Genomic DNA, 23,738 nt, shown 5'->3' on the forward strand with positions numbered 1-23,738 from the left:
TGTATTCCATTAACCTATATTTAATATGAAAGAGTGATAATGTAAGACCATGCCAAACTAGTTGATATTATGTTTTATTAAGAATTGGAGCATTTTTAAGTAAGTGTAATTTTTATGGTTACACCATTTAGACATATTTGCCATAATCCTCAAATATATTCATTCTCTCAATAGGATTAAAAGCAGAAAATTTATATTCAGTCCACAAGAAAAGAATGTGTGCAAGTTATTCATACTTTTATTTTCACATTTTAACATCCCCCCATCCACCTCGTCTCCTGTAATTTCCTGTCTCTCTACTGTCAAATAAGGCTTCTTTGCCAGAAAAAATCTTTTTTTAAAAAGAAAATTTTGACTAAACCACATGGAAACAAAAAATAGTAGTGTCATGTCATTGATCCACATACACTTTAACATGTTCTTCCATACAGTAACTGTCTCCCTACTGTCCCTCTGCAGGTATATAAAGAAAAGCTGTATGGGAAGAAGTATGTGTGGTTCCTTATCGGCTGGTATGCAGACAACTGGTTTAAGATCAAGGACCCATCTATCAACTGCACAGTGGAGCAGATGACAGAGGCTGTGGAGGGTCATGTGACCACTGAGATTGTCATGCTCAACCCAGAGACAGTGCGAGGAGCCTCCAACCTGGTAAGAAAGGCGTTATCAGTGGTGCAGCTACAGAGGCTGCTGGGAAGTTTTGAAGAATGGGCTGATGCAGTTTTTACTTTTTGTTACAGAAATAGGAGTAAAATAAGTGTTTACTTATTTAAAAGAGGCACATTTGTGTTTACTCAATATTATCATATATTATTAAATGGAGTGTGGTTCTTGCATCACTATAGACAAACTGTATGGTAGCTCCTGTCATCAGTGTATGAACGTGTGTGAATGGGCGACATGTAGTGTAAAAGCGCTTTGACTAGGGGTGTGACGAGATCTCGTGCTATGAGATCTCGCGAGACGAAAACGTGACGATATTTCTAGTCAAAGTTTTGTCTCGCAAAGCTATAATTAAGGGCCGCACCAAAAAAAAAAAAGACGATCGGTTTTCTATCGCTCATTTGCACGTCATGTCTTCTTTTTATAATGTCACGTGTGGATCATTAACCTTGTTACAGCTTCTACCTGCTAAGAAGATCTCAGTCAGAAGTATGAGATGAGGAGCAGCAGGTTGACCTCAGGTCTCTACACTGAGCCTGAGGTAGGAGGAGCAGGGAGTCCAGCTATGGAAGCCTAATGATGCAAAAAGTAAAATGAGTCACACTACCAAATTATAACACAATTTATATTTTGTTCTACTTGTGTATTTATGTGATACAGGATTTGTGCAATTTACTTTTATTTCTGTTCTTTATTTAATTTATATTTATATATTAGAATTGTTTCTACTCTTTATAATTTACCTTTTAGTGTTTGTGATTGTATCTAACTTTTGTATTTATGGTTGTTATTTCTATAAATACCAAAATTATCCATCTATAAAATACCTATATGGAGAAACCTTTTACAGTGCTTTATATTATATATATTATATTATATTATATATTTAGAAAGTAGAACTAAAGTGATTCATTCAAGATGATTAGTTAAAACATTTCAATTCAATTTCCATTTTGTGAATTTCAAATAAAAGAACAGTCTTTTCCTCTTTGAAGTTTTCTTAAAAATATAGTTAAAATCTCGTCTCGATCTTGTGAACACAATATCATGTCTCGTCTTGTGAGCTGAGTGTATCGTCGCACCCCTAGCTCTGAGTGGTCATAAAGACTAGAAAAGTGTTATATAGGTACAGTCCATTTAACAAAAGATCCATCCTGTGTGTATTCTGTCATTGTGCCTCTGTCTCCTCCTCTCCACAGTAACAGCAGTCATTTGTGTGAAGTGCGTAAACAGTTAATACTTACCCTTCAAAGGTTTTATTTATAGACGCAGCTACCGTCAGCAACATGACCTTCAAGTTTAGTAAATCACAATGCATGTGTAAATAACATATTTGCATTTTCTCCTCCCTGTATTTTGCACACTGGGGTTAAAACGCCTCATATTACATATTCATTATGACAAACGTATTAAATGAACAGTGCATATTATCTTGCACATTTGAAAGACACATGCTGCTGTGTGAAAACAATGACAAAGAAACAGACAAAAAAGAAACAAATTCTCAAGTAACTGTCCAGGCACACAGGTACACTGAGGAAGAGCTCTGGACAAAAGGGTTTTTTTGTTTTGGTTTTTTTTAATTATTCAAGTACAGTATAAAATGATTAGAAGTAGCACAACAATCAACAAAGTGCTTAAAGGTTAGAAGGGTTGAAGTGAAGCTGAGTTGTCAGGTGTAAGTGAGTCAGCAGACCATATGGAGCTGGGTAGCTCATTCCACCAGTTGTTAGATGACCAGCGCTTGGACTGAGAAGACTTGAATATAACAGAGATAAACTGATCTGTACAGTGAAGTTATGATTAACAGCTGGACTCAAAGGGAAGACAAGAAGCTCAGTCTTAGACACATTCTGTTTAAAAGCTTTTTCCATAAGCAGGGATAACATAGATACACACAGTTTATAAAATATGTTCAATCAAAATTGTAGGCAATAAAACAGTTAAATGAATACAGCAAATTACAATTACACAAGAGTTGTGGATCTCTTTGGCATGAGGATTTCAGACAGGCTGTCCTCTTTTAAATCGCCCCTCAATTTTATCTCATGTTAAAGAGTGATTTAAAATGAATGGAACGATAGACTGAAGAGGACACAGCCTGTCTGAGATCTTCATGACAGGGAGATCCACAATTTCTGTGTAATAGAAGTGTCTATAACTGAGTAACCCACATGTCACATGGCTCGGATGGCGAATAGCCCCTTTCCAACTGCAGGAACTAAAGAAACTGTAATATAACATGTACCTTTGTTCTCCACCCAATTTTGGACAAGTCCCTGGTACTAAATGTGGGCTCTGCTTAGGAGCTGAAACTAAACTGCCTTTTAAAATGATCTCATCAGTGTTTGTTAAAAAGGCCAGTTTATTTCAATATAAGCTATCATTTTAGTTAAGAAGTTTTCTATTGTTAATACAATCGTCAATCAGAGTTAACCAATCACGTTACACTCCTAGCTGTTAAGCCCCACCCACTGCTGCTCTCCTCTCATCCTAATCACAGAGTTACAGAGAGCCTTCTCACAGACATCAGGAGTGCTGAAAGTTTCCTTAAGTGTTGTGCGTGCATGAAAACTGTGAGTAGACAACTCTGAACATGTGTGTGTAATGTGACTGCAGCTGTGGGGCATGTAAAATGCAGAATTTGATGTTGTTAAGTTTATTACCGTTTTTGCTAGCTTAAATTGTGTTAATTGTTAGCTCTACTGCAATAGTCTGTTAATGGATGCTACTGCTAGCAATGGGTGTGAATGGGCTGGGTGATTGCTGTATGTTGGCCCAATTAAGAGTGGTTTTCCTCATTAGTTCATTCATTAGGTCCGTAGAGCCTGTCACTTAGCTGCTTAATATTGTATAGGAGTTAATATTTTCTATTCACATGCTCAGTTCTTATTTTTATATCTTATGAGACTCTATTTTATTATGCATATGGTGATTTTCTAATTATTATGCATATAAGTATTTTTCTAAATATTCACTACACTTTATTATTTTCATTTCAGAACCACATTAATGCACTGTGGAAACTTCTGTGAGTGATTGTGTGTGGATGCTGTAAATGGTGACGAAGCATCCATATAAAGTTCAAATTCAACTTCAACTGCCTCTGTCTTTTACTGGACATCCCACAGCGTGTCTGAATCCTACTAACCAGCAGTAGTCAAACGGGTGAGGGCTACAGCAGCCAACCGTACGGGTGAGAGCTTCCTACAGCTAACCGTTTTTTTCAGTGTTACTGAACATAGTCTATCCTAATATGGTCATGTTGGGATAGTGGACACATAAAATGAGCCTGAGCTACAGTACTGTTGCTATGGAGAGGAAACCAGTCAGACATTAAAATCAGACTAATAATGATTTCATGCTTTATTGTAAGCAAAATGCAGCACCATGGTTGTTTCAGCTGTCTGAGGGTGGAGAATGATCTTTCTGGTGGAGCAGCATCCACAGTATCTGCCTGACAGCAGAGATTCAGGTTCTGCAGTGCTGTGGATGCAAGCTGGGGCTTTGCTCGATCTGAGAGGGGGGCATCTCTAGACCACTGTTGGCTGCACAGCTGCTTTACTGATTGTTGCTGCTTTCACAATTTGTGGACTAACACAAGGAAAACAAAAGTGATGTTTGTCTGAAGACCTTAGAAGTAACCATTAGGTGAAAGGCAGTTGTGTTAGCTAATTGTCGTTGTTGTTGTTATTATTATTATCATCATCAGTAGGGCTGCAACAACAAATCGATAAAAATTGATTATTTAAAGTGTTGGCAACAAATTTGATTGTCAGTTCACCTGTAAACAGAGCTGAGCAGAGCTAGTATCATGGCAGAGGCCGAAAAAATGGTTCGACCGAAATCTAGAGTACAGTAAGAGCAGTTCACACAACATCAAACTAGAAAGTGCACGCACACATCTTTCTATCACTTTTGCATATAAAGTCAGTGATATAATGTCATCGTGTGGATCATTAGGGACCGAGCCAAAAGGCAAGAAGGCGAGGACTCCAGTAGTCCTGCCCTTACCTGGTGGCAAGGACCCTATTGTTCTTGTGTCGTTTTTTTAAAAACATTTTTAATTATTATTCTACCGTCTCTTTGAGCCTTAATTTGACCCCCTAAACCTGCTTGAAAACTCACCAAATTTGGGACGCACATCAGGTCTGGCAAAAAATTAGATAAAATGGAAAAACAAACAACGTCAAGCTCTCTAGCGCCACCTAGAAACACTAAAAACGCCTGATAGGAATGTCATAGAAAGATCAAACCAAAACTCAATTATTTGTCTTATCAAGACCTACAAATCACACCCCTGACCTAAATACAACAGGAAGTGCACATTTTGCCTTTTATCCATCCATCCATCCATCCATCCATCCATCTTCTTCCGCTTATCCGGGGTCGGGTCGCGGGGGCAGCAGCCTAAGCAGGGAAGCCCAGACTTCCCTCTCCCCAGCCACTTGGTCCAGCTCTTCCCGGGGGATCCCGAGGCGTTCCCAGGCCAGCCGAGAGACATAGTCTCTCCAGCATGTCCTGGGTCTTCCCCGGGGTCTCCTACCGGTGGGACGGGCCCTGAACACCTCACCAGGGAGGCGTCCGGGAGGCATCCTGATTAGATGCCCGAACCACCTCATCTGGCTCCTCTCGACGTGGAGCAGCAGCGGGTCTACTCCGAGCTCCCTCCGGATAACTGAGCTTCTCACCCTATCTCTAAGGGAGAGCCCAGCCACCCTACGGAGGAAGCTCATTTTGGCCGCTTGTACCCGCGATCTTGTTCTTTCGGTCACTACCCAAAGCTCATGACCATAGGTGATCATTTTGCCTTTTAAATATATGATTTTTGACGATTTTTCAGGCATTTCAAAATACATACATTATTCCTGCATACTTTCAGCTACAGACTCCATTCAAACGTCAAAATGTAGCCACAAGTCTCATCTATAGATGTGTGTAATTTGGTCTGATCAAGAAGTTTAAATTCTTGATCTGCGGACCCACATGTGCACCTTGTTCCTCTCCCATTCAAATCTCCATACTGTCTGTGCATGCTCTGTCCTCATGCTGTCCAGTCATGAACTACCATGGCAACGACTGTGTGTGTGTGTGTGCGCGCAGCTGGCTCATTTGTGCTATGCAGTCATCCTGATTCATTTCTGGTCTTAATGTGCCACCCAGTGGAGAAAACCACTAATGACTCATGCTACCTGATGAGGAAAAGGTGCCTCAGTTTTCTGTTTCTAGTTCAAGTTTATTGACTGTATTATTATGTTTTTAGATATCTGTGCAGTCTGTCAGCTATTTCAGTGACATTGCTGTCAAAGTCTAGATCAAACACGAATTACAAGAGCATGACCTGCAAACATATCTACAGGTTTCACTGGAAATAAGTTCCTCTCCTGTTTGACTCATCAAAGTGTTGGCAGTTAATTTCAGTTGCTCAGTCTAAATGTCTACACACACAGACAGAGACAGAGAGACAGAGAGAGAGAGAGAGAGAGAGAGAGAGAGTGTGAGTGTTTATGTGTGAGTGTGTACAGTATATATGTGTGTTTGTTTGTGTGTGTATGTGTGTGAGTGTGTGTTTGTGTGTGAGTGTGTGTTTGTGTGTGAGTGTGTGTGTGTGTGTGAGTGTGTATATGTGTGTGAGTGATCTACTTATTGCTGATAAAAGCCCAGGTCTGAAGACATCTAAATGCCCCTAACGGAAACCTTTCTGCTTCGCCACGGCCCGATGTGCTTAAGGGGGCGAGGTCCCGCCCAACGCTGCTTGCAGCTTTAATTTATTACTGATATTTTATATATTTGTGATAAATAATATAACTTTATTTTATGTATATACTAGAACCTCCACTGAATGTTTAAACAAATCTTGTTAATAGATTATAATTTTTCATTTTTCTTTATTATTTATCTTTTATTTATTGTTCCAACAGCTCAGGTTGATTGAACAACAGAAAATACCTCTTTTTGTATAGCATATAGTGTGTTTTTTTTGTTAAAGCTATCAGACATCAACATTTAGTTGTTTTGTTTAAAGTATTATTTATAATTTCATATTACTTTAACAGCTCAGGGACGTTCCAAGCAGCAACGTGTTGTTTGAGCACTTTTTTACATTGTCAGTTTGAAATAATGTAATCGACCAATTTCATTGATTATTAAAATAATCGTTAGTTGCAGCCCTAATTTTTATTATTATCATTATTATTATTTTAGAGTAAGTTAGGGCGAGGTGAACGTTAGGTTGTCTTCATTCAGATAGCAAGCTCAGCTGAGTTTTAGTCATAGATAAAATGATAAAAATGGAGAAAAAGTTAATTGTTGAGGTGCATGATTGCAGTGACACCTCCACAGAGCCTATTGAAGATGAAAGACAGGATGATACAGAGAACAGCAGCTAAAGCTAAAGAGGCAGCACTAGTGAGCTCTCTGTTACAGTGACTGTGCTCTGGCACTGCTGATAATGCTAGTATGTGTTATGTTCTTTTTATCCTTGCTGTCTTTGGTAACATTACTATTAATAACATTCGCTTTTGTGAAACATTAACATTACTTGAAAAATAATTCCAGCATTCTTTTCTATTTGCTGTTGCTCGCCATTGTTGCTTGAATGGATTGACACAGTGCAATACAAATTAAATGTAATATTATTATTATTATTATTACAGCTCCTGAGGAGGAGTTTCCTCAACATATTTTTCCACAAAAAATCTTTATTTTGTTATCATTATAATTATTATTATTATTGTTATTATTATTATTTATTTATTTATTGATTTCATGGTACTGCTGACTGTAAGATGCTACCTTATAGCCACCACAGAGGTGAGTGATCAGGCTTCTAGGGAATAAGCAGATTGCAGAAATGAGCAGGATTCTGACCATGCAAAGCTTTTAAAAACAGTACTAAGTCTTAAAATCAGTTAACTAACAGGTAACCAGTGAAGGTTATCTTAGTCACTCAGGAATAGCTCACACACCCAAAAAACGTATTCTGTCACATTTATGGCCCTTTCTCTGGGATTAAGAAAAAAAAACAGCTGAACACAACTTTCACAAAGAATAAGACCTGTACGGTGATGATTGATCATTGATGGCAACTTCATGATCGCAGTTATATTTTATGATCAATGCCTCACGACAGAGCACATCACAAGTGTGCCCCCGCAATCTGCTGTGTGCATGGAGCTGCTGCTAGCCTCCAGGGTAGCATTACTGTAGGTTGACATCCTGTCTCCAATAGCATGCCCTCAATGCTCTCCAGATGCTTCTGTCAGCAACAGGAACCAGTGTGACTATGATCAAACATTTTCTGTCCTCCTCTGAGCATCTCCTTGCAGCTTTTATCCTTACTGGTTCTGAAATGATCTGGAATGTATTCTTCATTTTTACTTTCAGCAATAGGTAAACAAAAACGTGTCAAATGGAATGAACAAAAACCAACAGTGCTCATCAGAGGCTTAGCTAGAGAGACAAAAAGTGCTGTCATGAATCCCAGTTTCCCAAAACACTATGGCTCCAGGCCTGGAATTACCAGGATCAAAGATGAGCTGACCCCCACCACCTGTCTCTTCCACTCCTGCTTTCTTTCTGCCTTTTGTATTTATCATGTTGCCTTTGAGTATCAACCAGCAGACTACACATGGCAACTTCACATTTCCCCCAGAGACCAGGAAACCAACCAGTGCCAGAATACAACCCTGCTTCACAATCTCTGCCTATCAATTAGCTTTTGGTAATTCAACTATAGAAAAGGTTGAAGTTGAAATAATCCAGGTTTCAAGATTAAAATTTAGCCACCCGCCCTGTTGTGGTGACATTTATTTAAGTTTCACACAGTTTTTCTCTGCCATTAGTGCAGATAAACTGTGATATCTGCACAATGCACAGGTGACATCATCAGAGTTTTTGTTTTTTTCAGATGCACCTGTGAAAGGCACATATTTCAGGTGTTTAATTGTTAGCAGAGTGATATAAATAGTAAAAAGGGCTTTAGTCATAAAGCTTCAAAGCTCCTTATAATTAAAAGTGAGGAGGTTTTCAAAGGCTGTTCCCCTTGAGACTGTCTGAAATGAAGGTGATAATTGTCTTCACTTCAGTCAGGGCTGTTAGGAGAGCTGTCAGACTGGGAATGGAGAATTCACATGATTGGTGATTGGTGCAATGTGAGGAAATTCAGAAAGTGAGTTTCAGTGGACTAATGCACATTGTCAATTTAATTTCTGACTTTGTGGATCCTACATGAAAGGAATAAAGACATAAGCATAGATTGGAATGGACTGTATGTGCAGAAGAATAAATATCCCACAGTCAGTTATGAATGGTCATGAATAAATAAAAAATGAAATAGTTTAAAAAGTTTGATACATTTACAAAATACTGATGAGAGAGAAATATCATAATTTACTATACTATATATTTCTAAATATTATGATGACTGAAATCAGATAAAACAACCGTACTTAAGTAATTACATTAATAAATCAATAAACATCAAATACATGCTCTCAACCTGAGCATATGAGCGGAGTGGAGCGGGGAGCGGAAGGATTTTGTGTTGAGTGACGAGTGGCTTTTTTTAAAAAGGTGGAGCAGAGCCTTATCTCTCACGCCAGTTTCACTCCGTTAAGTTTATAAAACTACCCATATGCACAATTACGCATGGCACAAGCAATAGGCATATCATTTATTTAAGGCAAGTAGCCTACGTTTTATTTACAAGTGAACATTATAGGCTTGACCTAATAGTTTATTTTTTTGTTTTAAAACTGGGATGACTTGCATTTTGTATTTATTTGAGTTAACAATGCTTATTGATTCATCTAACCCTAATCCTCTTGGTTTAAAAATGAAACATTTTAAATGAATAACGTATGGTCTCACTGTTTGGGTCAGCTTAAAAACGAAACATTACCCTTATGTCTTAGTTGAGTTGGGTTGTGGTATTTTTTAAATGGAATAAAAAAATACGTAGCCTGGGGAAAAACGGCCAAACTCATGTTTTATAAGAGCGAGGAGTGGAGTGGACCCGGTCCACTCTGTTCACATGCTCTGCATTAATGCATCATCAGTGACCTGAATAACTGTGAAGATAAGTATCACAAAGCTAATCCATCAGTTAATGAAGTACCCTAGCGGGTTTACACATTGATAATCATGAGCCCGATTGGTAAGTTTAGATCAACAGTCGGATAAGTAAATAAGATCAAGCCAATCAATGAAGCGGTCAGATTTTAGAGCAGAGCAAGGATCCATCAATACATTCATCTAGATTAACTTGATGGCAATTTAATATAATAGGTAGAAACAGCAAATAACTGGCGGCCTGCTACTACAGCATTGACCAAAGTTCTTCCAATATTGGGAAATTATAACATTATTAGGTTTTGCAGAAATAAAGTTAATCCAATAATGTAATAACCTCCTATTACTGTAATCATTTATTACATCATCTGTACAAAGATTATTTCATTTAGTGGGAAATTATTACATTACCAGATTTTACAAGGTTTGTTGCAAATATGGAAATGCTTCATGGGAGCACTAGGCAGCTAGATAGAACAAAAACATGGATTATTAAAGTGTGTATGCTTCTCAGGGGTACAATTGACTTATGAGCTAATACAGAGCATAAGATTGATGGTTCCTGACATTGGTGTACAGTAGGGTTGCACATCTCTCTGTGATAAACGATTCAATATGCATCTAGATACACATGTTACGATTCGATTCAGAAATCCTTTTATTACAGACCGATTCTATACGAATCGATTCAATACAGTGTAAGAACGATACGATTTGATTCTACGGTTAATATTTGTTGTAGATATTTTATAAAATAAAGAAGCCAATTCTATGAAAGTGACAATACAATATTTTCTTTTCAAATACGTAAAAGACCACATATCCCCAAGCATTGTGGCACTGGCAAATGTATTTATTTTTAGACATGGACCAAAAAAAAGTCTGGCTGAGTCGTTGGATGGGAACTCCAGAGGTAAAAGTAGCAGAGAATAGTCACAACAAAGTGCAACATTTCAGCCTGAGCATAGTGTTTTGAACACTAGAATAGGTAACAAAGGTGCAATATGATCACTTCCATTGCTCAGGCTGACGCTGTCGTTCTTCACCTCCTCCATTTTCCGTGTTGTCACTTGTTTATCACTCATGCTAATACCAGCTAGGCGGCTACGGAGTGTCATGGGCAGCTTCAGCTCTCGCGTTGTTTTAGAGACGCTGGCGCATGTGTGATGCCACCAACCGATTCCAAGTCTTGCGATACCCGATCCATGACTCTACAACCGATTCATCCAGGAATTCATGGCTAATTCGTATCGATTGAGGAGGCTGCTACCGATGCAGCCGTATCTCTCACTTGTTGAACCGAATATCCGGTCGCATCGGTTTATCGCTCACAACCGTAGTGTACAGGAGAGGGCCCTCTTACCTTTACCTTCATAGTACAGCACAGTACCATGGCTTAAACAAGCCGGTGTAGACACTGATGCAGGACTGCAGCTGCTGATGCTGCTGTTCGTTTACTATGTAACAGCTGTAGACAAAGAGGTAGAAGCTACACCCAGAAAAGCAGATTTAATAATATACATACATGAAAATCACTCACCTTTCAGCGAAATTCGCCGTTTTGAAACCAAAATAGATGACCTACGTGAATCGTGCAGATCCGATGAGAAAATATTTTTGGGGGGGGGGGGGGGGGGTTGTCAAGTGGCAAGTGATAGTGATTTCGAGGTATACGGGAGCCTTGAATTGGGAAGAGAAAAAAAAAAAGAAGAAGAAGAAAAAAAAAAAAAAAACTCCCACGATCGCGAGAGCACCTGATTGGGTTCTGAATTTTACTGTGCAGTCCAGAGCGGCGGAAGCTTCTCTGCCAGCCGATTTGGAGAGCTGCCGCGTGAGATGTTCTTGGCCTGACTGAATTTCGTGAGTCAGGAGCTCTTTTAACATAGCCTTAACGTTAGCTACAGGACATACGTCACTTGAAGAATTAAAGCTTGCTGAACACAGCAAGAGAAATAACGTAACATTAACGTTAGTTAACAAGCCTCCGGCCTCTAGTTAGCTTGTGCATTTGCAATGAATGTATGAATTTATAGTCATACAAGAATGAGATTTTGTGTCTTTCGTCTGGCTTGTTTAAAAAAAAACAATTGACAAAATAATTATTAATTATTTGAAGATTTATTTAACATTTCACTTTTGTGGTTATTGATTACATTTTACACTGGATATGGTTACAAAATAATCCCTAAATTTGTAGTGTGATACTAGTTTTTCAACTCATAAGGTTGTTTTTTTACCTTGACGCCTGGTCCCAAAACATGTAAGGACTAAAAGGATCCCTGAAAATCACAAACCTGGAAAAGTTGTCAGTCTCATTTCTTCTATAGCATAATGTGACCATGTATAGATACTTTATTATACACTCATAGTGTCTTGTAGTTCTGCTTGAATTTCCTCTCAAAATGCATCAGATTGATGCTTTCAAATATGAAGTATTAAAAATGTTCTTCCGGGGGAGCATGCCCCCAGACCTCCCTAGAGGGGTTGTATCCTTCTCACCTTTTTCACCCATGACCCGTTTTCATGTCTGCATATAAATAATAATTATACAAATTAATAATACTCAAAAACATAATAGGGACACTGTCTCCATTGATTTAATAATTAATGAATTAGTAGGAAAAATAAGTAAATTATATGAATCGTTCTGACATCTGAAAGTCATGAACTCTCAATACAGTGATCTCCATCTCTAATAAGAACAGACAAATACTACGACTTGGCTAAACATTTTTGATATTTATTGAACTACCAACGGTAGTGAATGGGAAACTAATTGTGAAAGGGAAACTAATTGTACATATATACAATTAGATGAATGAATGAATCGGGGAAAAAAAGAAGGGTTTTGCCAACAGAATTAATTAAATTAATGAATGTTGTCAAAAACACAGCGAGGGACTAAGACTCTACAGTTAATGAAAATTAAATTCTTGAATAGCTTTTGTATCAACTCTGAGGTTGTTTACTTCAAGTCTTGATGATGGGCAAACTTCCCAGAAAGCTCCGAGCAATGCAAAGCAGACTTGGTAATCTTTGGGTTGCCAGGATAACAACCAGATGAGAGCCACTGCAGTTTTGGTGAAAGGCTTTGGTTCAGCAATCCTGTAGTACAGTGAATCCAGTCTCAGACAAGCACAGCAGGGAGGTGTACCAGTCTCAGTGCATTCAGTGGCAGGCTGTAGAGTTGGATTGAGGGAACTCTAGACTAACCATAAGAGTACTTAGAAAAGTATTTTAAAAAGTTTAACTACAGGGTAATAAATGGGTGATAATAGATTATTATTAACAGTGTGCAATGTCTAATGGTTGCTATGGCTTGTTTTTAGTGAGAGTTTCCTTTCTGGAACTCTGAGGGAAATCAAAATAAGACAATCCCCATGTAGCACACACCTTGGTAAAGATATATACTTTTCTACATTTTAGCAGGCATTTTTTGACAGTTTTGGACAATCACTGTGAGTAAGAAGAGAGAAAGAGGGAAGAACACACTCAGAGAGGAGCAACCCATTAGTAACCAAGCTCTTTCACAAACACCTCTGCAATTGCTGGACTGAACAAAAAAACCCAAAACCCTTCTTCTGCATTGCCTCTATGCATTGCCTGTTGGCACCTACGTCCTGTCGGAGTCATACTTCATTTTATGGCACTCACTCGTGTTGTTCTCTTGTGATTAGATCCCTGCTTGTGTTGTAACAGCTCTCACATCAATGTCGTAAGACCTGGTCATCCCAGAAGGTGCTACAGCAAAATTAATCTGCGTCTTTTCAAAATATCTAGTTGTAAAAGCTTGGTGACAAAGTGAGTTAACCAACAAGTCGCAAGGCTTGTTGGTTAACTGGTGTAACTGGCGAACACTATTCAATCACAATATCTCCCAGAGCTTCACTCTATTTTCTCTCTGTGATAAGTTGGTTTTGATGCCACCTTGTGGCTTTAAATAGAAAACCACTGTTGTTATGGTGCTTTATGGTTGGCCAACAATTTAACAGAAACTCTGTAAACCTTTTACAACATGTGGTGTAGTCCATAGTCATATATACGTAGACGCCGCATTGGCTGCTGCTGCCGACTGGAGCTATACGTGCCCACACTCTGGCCATCTTGGTACAGGGCTACTCGCTCCTGCAGCGCTTTATGTCTATAGAGGAATAACGTGTTTGCATTATTAAAAAGTGATCATACATCGCTCAATTGTAATAAAATTTAAAATAAAATTGCTCAATTGTCAACATATATTCACACGGGTTGTTTGTTACAAATGTCAGACAGATAGACAGACAGACAGATAGATAGACACGTTTTTAACAAATCAAACCGTTTGGAAAGTTTGATTTCGAGATTTCAGTGAATAATTCTACTTTGAAAAAGTGCAGTACCTCTTACCTCCATAGATATACATTCACTACTGCCTCTGCTAGCCCTGTACCAAGATGGCGGCGCTTTAGGCACGTCTCTCCACAGTCAATGCAGCGTCTACGTATACATGTCTATGGTGTAGTCTGTTTCCTGCAGTTGCTAAGTAAACGTGTTCCTGACTTCAACTCACTGCCTGATTTTTGAGTCCTCCCAAATATATTACATTCTCTAATGTCCCTTTTTTGTTCTGACATTTTGTTCACTAATGAAAACAATTTTGTTCAATAAAATAGAGTTATTGAAGAGGGAAAATGAAGCACTTAAAGCTTTACTCAGTCACTCAGTATTTGCACCATCAACTGTTCTTGAAGTGGTATGCTAACCAATACTTTTTTGTGCAGCAGAGGAGGTTAGTAAAGTAAATTGTGCAACAAAACTACTAAGCTATGATAGCGTCCTGCAGTTCTCAAAGGTCAGCGTTGTCAAGATGGCTAGCTTTATCCACTGAAAGCAACTGAATTCCTGGTGAAATAGCTCTATTTGAGAGGCTACTATGACCATGCCTTTAGACTGAACCTGAGCCTTAGCATCATTGTGTATTCCTGCACCAGGTAGGTAGGTATCCACCTTAAAAAGTTATTTGAACCCAATATTTTCCACTAACTAAAGTACACCTAAAATTATGTTGTGCAGCATTTTTTCAGATAATATTGAATTTGTGTTCCAACTGGAAAACAAACACAACCAAAAAACCAAAACCCTGGTAAACCAAATTTAATTGGTATGGGAACGGTAAACATGAAATTATTACCCATTCTGCCAGTCTGTAAACATCCATCACAGTTTATAGACCTGCCTCCTGGTTCAACTTCAATTTAGCCTACTTGGCACCAAATACAGTGTTTTAGACCATCTAGCTAACTTGGTGTTTGTTTGCAGCTGATGGCATGAGCTTTTTAAACCTAAGTTGCAAGAAAGCATAGTTTTCCTGTGAGCGCAGTGCTGGCAGATGTAAAACATGAATCATTTTTGTAGCAGCTATTTGCAGTGGCAAGTATACTGTATAAGTAGGCTTGCTTCTCAGGATCATGCTACAAGTTAAACTAAACAAAAAGTATTCCTAGCTCAAAAGAAGGCTTAGTTATTTATTACATTTCCTACGGCCTCTGGAGTAAATGTAAATCAAAAACTAAACTGCATTTGTCATACAGCAGTTTTGGTTTGCCATCAACAGATTAAGAACAGCTGATGCAGATATTTGACTCTAAACATAGATGTAACACAATTGTAGCATTGCCCATATGTACCAAACACTTTCTCTCATCACTTTCCTCTCTAGACCTCCCAGGAGTTTCTAGCCCAGCTGATGAATAAACTCGGGGGTAAAAATCCAGAAGAGACTGGTGGTTTCCAGGAAGCCCCGCTGGCCTATGATGCTGTTTGGGCTCTTGCTCTGGCCCTCAACAAGACTGTGGGGCCTCTAAAGTCCATTGGTCATCGGCTAGAAGATTTCAACTACAACAATCGAGGTATCACAACCGAGATCTACCGAGCCCTCAACACCAGCTCCTTTGAAGGAGTTTCAGTGAGTACAAAAATCCTGATGAAAAGGAAGGGGGTGGTGAGGTGCAGAAAAGTGAGAAAGGGCTGAGAGTGCCTGACTGAAGGACATTCTGCCTTTTTCTTGTAGGGTCACGTTGTGTTTGACGCTCAAGGTTCTCGCATGGCCTGGACCCTCATTGAACAGCTTCAAGGTATGCCACAGTACATGCCCCTCCTTTAAAGTAGAATTCATTTTAATAATCAGCTTATTATATACAACATCCTGCTACCATGTCCTTTTCATCACACTGTAGTAAATGCATAGCCATATAAATGTATTCATATATATTGTTAGCTTGGTTTGAAGTATTTATCATTTAAGATTGTTTATGGTTCTACCGCCATCACACAGCGGATTAAAACTCCCTTTTAACAGGAAGAAACCTCAGGCAGAACCAGGCTCAAAGTGGGAGAACATCTGCCTCGACTGGTTGGAGTAGCATATTTAGATAAAAGAATTGGGGTATCGGTTGGGGTAGAGAGGAGAGGGAAGCACATTGAAGAGAGAGAGAGAGAGAGAGAGAGAGAGAGAGAGAGAGAGTCTCATGATCTTCACTTTGCTTCCATATAGGAGGATTGGTTCTCTCATGTCTCATGATCACTTATTATTGTTTATTATTTTACACACACACACCCACAGAGAGAGACACTAGTTTTTGTCAGAACGCGTGCAGCTTCGTTCTGGACCAGCTGGAGAGTCGTGGACTAGTTTTTTAGCATTGAGACAGGATGCAGATGAAAAAAGGCAGTCCTTGAAATGTGTTTTATGTGGGAATTGAAGGACAGATCCTGATCAAATATAACTCCTAGGTTCCTTACAGTGGTGCTGGAGGCCAGAGTAATGCCATCCAGAGTAGTTATGTCATTTGATAATGAATTTCTAAGGTGTTTAGGGCCAAGCACAATAACTTCAGTTTTTAATAACTTCAGAGTTTAATAACAGGAAGTTGCAGGTCATCCATGTTTGTAGTTTGGTTAACTGGTTGCTTTCATCTGGCTTTATTGATAGATATAATTGAGTATCATCTGCATAACAATGAACATTTATTGAGTGATTCCGGATAATGTTTCCTAAAGGAAGCATATATAAGGAGAATAGTATTGGTCCAAGCACTGAACCCTGAGGAACACCGTGTCTAACTTTTGTTTGCATGGAGGATTTATCATTAACATTTACAAACTGAAATCTATCTGATAAATGGGACTTAAACCAGTTATGCAGTTCATTTGATGCCAATTAAATGTTCAAGTCTCTGTAACAGGATTTGTCGAAGGTAGCACTAAGATCTAACAGAACAAAGGCAGAGAGAAGTCCATTATCTGCTGAAGTTAAAAGGTCATTTGTCACTTTTACTAGTGCGGTCTCTGTGCTATGACGAGCTCTAAATCCAGACTGAAAATCCTGTTACTATGTAGAAAGTTACACAGCTGATTGCCGACTGCTTTCTCAAGGATCTTAGAGAGAAAGGGGAGGTTAGATATAGGTCTGTAGTTGGCTAGAACCTCTGAATCAAGAGCAGGCTTTTTAAGAAGTGGTTTAATTACAGCTACCTTAAAGGACTGTGGTTCATATCCTGTCACTAAAGACAGATTGATCATATCTAATAAGGAAGTGCTAACTGAGGGAAAGCAGCCTAGTTGGAATCGAGTCAGGTTGATGGTTTGGAAGAAGTTATCATTGAAGTTACTTCTATAAGGTCGACTGGAGAAAAACAGTCTAAATATATATACAAGGTTTAACAGTGACAGTGTCCTGTGTTAGAGGATATATCAGTGCTTATTGAGGGCACGAGGTAATTAATTTTGTCCCTAATAGTTAAAATGTTATTGTTAAAGAAACTCACACAATACAAATTCAAACATTATTAAATAATGGTCTGATAAAGAAGGATTATGAGGGAAAACTATTACTGTAAATGTTCAACTTCAATACCATATTTCAGAACAAGGTGGAGGGTGTGGTTATAACAGTGAGTGGGTTCATTCACATTTTGAGAGAAGCCAATTGAATCTAATAATGAGATACATGCAGTGCTAAATTTATCATTATCAACATCCACATGAATGTTAAAGTCACCTACTATAATTAATATCAGTACTAAGGACTAAATTTGATAAAAACTCTGAGAAGTTAGATAAAAAGTTTGGCGTATGGGCCAAGAGAATGGTATACTTTAGCAAACTGTACAAGATAATATGTGCTGTCTGTTTAGTATGTTTGTCATAATGAATATGCAGTATGGGGTGTTTTAACCCAGTGCGCAAAATACAAAATAAAAATGCAAATATGTTATTTCACGAAAAGTTTCTCGTGCTCACGTTTAATTTTGTTTCTTTTCCCCATGTCCCTTTACGGGCTCCGTACATGGCAGTATTACTTGATTTCATCTTTGTTAAAGTACCATCGCATAATGAAGTGACTATACATTTATTAACCTAAGTGATTTATTGTTAACTCACTCTTTAAACGTGTCCTCTGCAAAAATGTAATGATTACTCTGAACCAACATACATGCTTTCTAGTTTTCATGTTGAACAGTTGCATCACAATTTTTAATTTTTAAATAGGATAGACCTGACTGAGTGATCACATTGCAATGGTAGTGTGTTATCTATAGTGGTGGGAGTGTCTGTCTATCCTTTGTGTTTCTCAAGATCTGTTACTATTGGAGGCTGATTGTGTTCTTGGGACTGACTAAAAATTAACCTTGTTTTTTTTTCTATACTGGCCTCCATCATCCCAAAAGATGAGGGTCAGTGATGAGCTGCAGTTTGTTTGATGGTAATTAGAAGCATGTTGGCCCAGAGTAGTTCTTTGGTTGAGTCTATGCTAAGTGGAAAAAAACATGGAAATGAAAATGCTCATTCAAGCCTCTTGTCGTTTTCTAATCATAAGCATTAATTGGCTCTGTGTAGTCTGGAGGTCCACAGTTTGTAGTAGTAAGCACTTGTTGTAAGACTTCGAAATGGACGAGTTAGTATAGTGCAAGACACTGTCATGTTTTGCAGTATGTATGTGTGGAGGCAGGCTCTGTAACAGCATAGCAAGTATCACTGTAGCCAACTAGCAAATCCTGGGAAATATAAATATGTCTCAGAGCTCCAGGGGCTACATGGAGAATAAAACTGAGTATTTGTTGATATTGAAGGTAGCATGGCAGAGGATAAAAGGCTAATCATCTCTCTGTAATTCTTTACAACACTGAACAGTTGTGTGATACTGCATTTAAAGTGCCAAACTTCTCTTCCTCACACAGTCCATGAAGTGAATAACAGCATGTAAGCAAACCTGGAGTATATAATGAATGCACAATGCAGCCTTATATTAAATAACATAACTAATGAGTTTTTGACAATACAGAACTACGACCGTAAAATGTTATATTTCACAAGCAGGGATGTCCTGATCAAACGTTTTTGGCCTCTATCTTGATCCAAGTACTTCTTCAAAATGTATTTATGCTGAGTCCTGTCAGATACTTAAATGTCCATGTAAAGTAAGAATAAATGTGTTCTGAGTGTGACATACCTCAGAAAAGTGTGTTAACCACCCTGCCAAATTTGAATGATTAAAAAAAAATAATCAGATGAAATTATGCTTCACCTGTCAAAGTCACCACCTCTACCAGAAACATGGACACTACGTCTGAGAGCTTTTCTGCTGCTAACTCAGCGGCTAGCTCAGCTAACTGGCTAACTGTAGTAGTAGTATTAGTAGTAGTAGTAGTGTGTGCTGAATGTATTTGTACCTCTACAGCAGCAGGGGCGGGTTTATGATTTTCAGACCCGCCCACTAAATCCTGAACACAGGAATCTTGAAACACAGTTTGTGAAGCCTAGCTCCACAATTCAAATCTAAATGGTTGAAATGCTTTTTACACCTTTTTTAGAAATACATTCATGACCTATTTAATGTGTTTAGAAGAAAATGTTTGAATTCACTTTACATGGTCTTTAAAAAACCCAGTTGCAGCACAGAACACCAGTGAGCAGTTTTAAATGATCTTTATTTTAGTCCGCAAGGTAACTGAATACTCAAGGTCAGGGACAGAAGGCTGGTGCATTTACCAGGGAAGACACAGGGGGAGGAGGAGGAGGAGGAGGAGGAGGAGGAGGAGGAGGAGGAGCCCTAACCCTAACCCTAACCCAGGTGAACAGAGTTAACTGATGAGGTGGGTGTGGCTGATTAGCAGGAGTAGAGCAGGGGTGTGGTGAATGGAAAGTTACCAGCAGCAGTAGAAGAGCAGAACAGGCTGTGACAAAATTTATGACCTATTTTATGTGTTTTGAAGAAAATGTCTGATTTCACTTTACACAGTCTTTAACTTTAACTCCTGACATATTTAGATAACTACTATAGACTACTAAACTACATCTTATTTTACACAAGCTGCTTGATCCAAATACTGAAAGTTGTAGTTAAAAATATTAAATTGATCAGCTTCAATTATTGATATATGAGTTTATATGAATTTATATAAATCTTTATTTATATAGCGCCAAATCACAACAAAAGTCATCTCAAGAGACTTTACACATAGAGCAGGTCTAAACCGTACTCTTCAGTCTAACTGGGAGAAAGCGACATCTGAAACTGACATGACACAAGAGACTCTGTTGGAGTTGTTAGAACTACAGAAACATTTGTAACAGAGCAGTCAGTCCCTCCAGGATTTCGCGGGATTTTTTTTTGATTGTTGCGGCCTAAAATGCCTGATTTTGCGGCAGCATTTTAAAAAATTGCGGTAAATGCGATGTTTTAAGCACTTTTGTTGCAATTAAATTGCGGGAGACAGTGAAAATTGCACACACACCATCTCTGATCTCATTACACATTCAACTTCATATTTCGAAGACAGTTTTCACACCGTTTAACATTTTATTTGACAATATTTATCTCTCTCACAGACACATGCACACACAGCACAGACACACATACACAGACAGAGACCAGTGATGCACGGGTCGGCTTTTTTTAACACCCGCCCCAACCCGACCCGCCAGGAGATCCAACCCGCCTCATCCGACCCGCAAAAATGCGCTGATCATGACCCGAACCCGACCCGACCCGAGGAGCAAAAAAATAAAGCCAGTGAACGTATTGCCATGGAACCTACCGATGAGAACTCATTTGTGACACTGTAAGCCACAGATGGACAAGGATTTGCACTGGATTCACAGTAAAGATTATGATACAATTTCATGAAAGATTAATTGAATACCAAACAACAACAAATACACTGTAAGATTGATTTTCGTTCTTTATTGAACGCCCTGCGCACAAATACAAACACACACAAATGTGCACACATGCCAAACATGGTCAAAACTGTAATATCTGCTATCTGAGAACTTACATTTTAGTGAACTGATCTTTGATCACTTGAAAAAAGTTTAAATTGAAGTAATAGATCATATATTGTAGGTAACAATGATATTTCAACAAAACGTATATGTTTAAATTGAAGAAGCGCAGAGCATATAATGATATTTATAGCTGATGACTCTCACAGATCGAGAGGTGAATTAATCTTCTGATCACAATTTAACTTTAGCGTCACTAAGCTATGAAACACATCCGTGTAGGTTATTATTGATTGAGCACAACCATAATGTTGATTCGGAGTGACACCCAACTGTGTTAGGACATGGCGTCAGGTTTGATCTGAAGAGATTGTGGAAAAACGGCACTATCAAGCTTCAGCTCTCTCCCGTTGCCATGGAGATTCAAAACAAAGCAGACAGAGACACACACAATATTGATCTCCCTCACAAACACATGCACACACAACACATACACATACACAGACAGAGACACACACAATATTGATCTCCCTCACAAACACATGCACACACAACACATACACATACACAGACAGAGACACACACAATATTGATCTCCCTCACAGACACATGCACACAACACAGACACACAGATACAGACACACAGAATTAGTTGAGTTTACCGTCGCGGCAGACGGTATTTTTTGCCGACCTCACTCCTCCAATTTGCGGAAAAGTTGTGGTGATTGGACAAAATTGCAAGGCCCGCACATAATCGCGTGGATTGGTTGAATTTGCGTTAATTGTTGCGATCGCGACATCGCGAATTCCTGGAGGGACTGAGCAGTGGTATTACAGAATGAAGTATGTTCCCTCTTTGCTGGATTACAGACACTGGCCGCAACGTTCACAAAGCCAACCAGGGCTGTTGTTAACCAAAGAAAATCTTAGTCAACTGAAATTTTATATAATCTTCAACTAATGCCTACCACACACTAGAAGACTTTTGAATGGACTTTTTAGTCACAGACTAAGATTTTGCAAAGACTGGGGATCTTTCAGGGTCACTATTTACAAGACTGCAAATAGATTCCTTTTAAGATTGTTTCCCATCCTGCTCCTTGTGAAATTTACAAGAAGTAAAATGTTGAATAATGGAGAAGAAACAGAAGCTGATTTTGGCCACAGCTGCCCCTGTGTGTGGTGTGGTTTGTTCCTAAAAACTAGCTAAAAGGAAATGCTAATTTATTAATTGGGCTAGAAGTCAACCAGTCAGAGGATATTTTTCTTCACCATTGATGATGAGAGGTTCATCTTAGAAGTGGAAAATCACACGATTTAATATGACATTACCGATGACCACCACTGCTGTAATGACTGTCCTGGCTTCCTCTCCAGGTAGAGAGGTGGCTCTCTTCTAGGATGCTGCACTTCTGAAACACTCTTGATGGAGTTCTGTCCTCTACCATGTAGAGGACAGAACAAAACCACATTTCAGTCTGATTGCAATGCAGCTGTGGCTGGCACTGTGTGCTCTGGTATTAACAATCCTTCAACATTACATGGGCTCATTTGATTCAATGCAAGAAAATGTTTGTATTATTTTTCCTAAAATTCTCTCTTTACCTAACCACCTCCCCAAACTCTCTTCACTGCATAAAAAATAGAGATGAACTGTGCAACACCCACTCAGCTGTGCACAACTTCTATAGTATAGTCTATATAGGTTATGACAGACGTGCTCTGCTGTGGCCATGCTGCATCTGTGCCCAGTGTATTTTGGCCATAAGGCACAGAGTTTCTGCTGGAGTAAACAGAGCTGCAGTATTCTGTGTTATGTCAAATATGATTCAGATTTTCCTCAGAATTGTATTTTCTCAGGTTCGATAAGTGTCTGAAACAACCAGGTGTGTTCTACAAAATTTTAATCTTCCTGTTAGTTAATGAGCCATACCTGGCCTGTAGCACGTGTAGACCAAGATTAATTATAAAATCCAAGAATGGCAAATCAGTATTTGTCAAACTAATGTATGATCATATTTGTCCTCTTTTCTGCAGTATTAGTCTAGCATTATGTTAGCTGTTGTCCTGTAAAGGCTGTACACAGACGTCCTTGTCCCCAGCCTCTTTTTTTCCCAAGTGTCCCACTAACCAGTAGTGAAAGTACTACACGCAGGTGTAACTAACACCACTAATGATGGCTGGACTTCAAGGTGTTCCAGTTCCAGAATCCTGGTGTTGTCTGTACTTTTTCACTTACATGATTTAATGAGAACACTGAATCATTACTGCTATCAGTTACAGCTGTGTATTTCTTGCAGTCTCATGTCAGAACCCAGATCTTCTGTGGAGGGCTGTTGGAGTCATGCTGAACAGGCTCTATTGTTTTTGTAGTTCAAGCCAGTTTGGCAAGAAATTCAAGAACCCCTTTGTACCAAATAATGCAGAAGAGGAGTCACAATTATACTTGAAAAATAGAAAATTAGATAATAAAAATTATAAATAGCTGCTTCATTAAATGAAGCAATATTACACATGAGGGTATGCTTTACTGTCGTTGGTACGACAGTGATGCAGACGACCAAGACGCTTTATAATGACCAAGCAACAGAAACAATTTCTAGTCCCTGTGAAGTCAACCGGCCTACTGGAGCGAATGCTTTCTAGAGATTGTGGGATTTTCCAAACTGAATAAATACCACAATTATAAACACAAAACTACATTGCCAGGTCAGTACTGTTGTAACCAGTCAGATTGG

General features: G+C 38.8%; 1 protein-coding gene across 1 annotated transcript in view; it reads left to right on the plus strand.

Annotated features, from left to right (window-relative positions):
- Positions 1-23,738, plus strand: part of gabbr1b (gamma-aminobutyric acid (GABA) B receptor, 1b) — a 105,782-nt gene that overhangs the window by 36,601 nt on the left and 45,443 nt on the right. The window contains exons 6-8 of the mRNA XM_053335008.1: positions 460-651; positions 15,434-15,679; positions 15,785-15,848. Of these exons, the coding sequence (XP_053190983.1) occupies positions 460-651; positions 15,434-15,679; positions 15,785-15,848 (502 nt within the window). The remainder of the gene's footprint in view (positions 1-459; positions 652-15,433; positions 15,680-15,784; positions 15,849-23,738) is intronic.

Source organism: Scomber japonicus, chromosome 15 (genome assembly GCF_027409825.1).
Source record: "Scomber japonicus isolate fScoJap1 chromosome 15, fScoJap1.pri, whole genome shotgun sequence".
In the NCBI taxonomy this organism is placed as follows: Eukaryota; Metazoa; Chordata; class Actinopteri; order Scombriformes; family Scombridae; genus Scomber; species Scomber japonicus.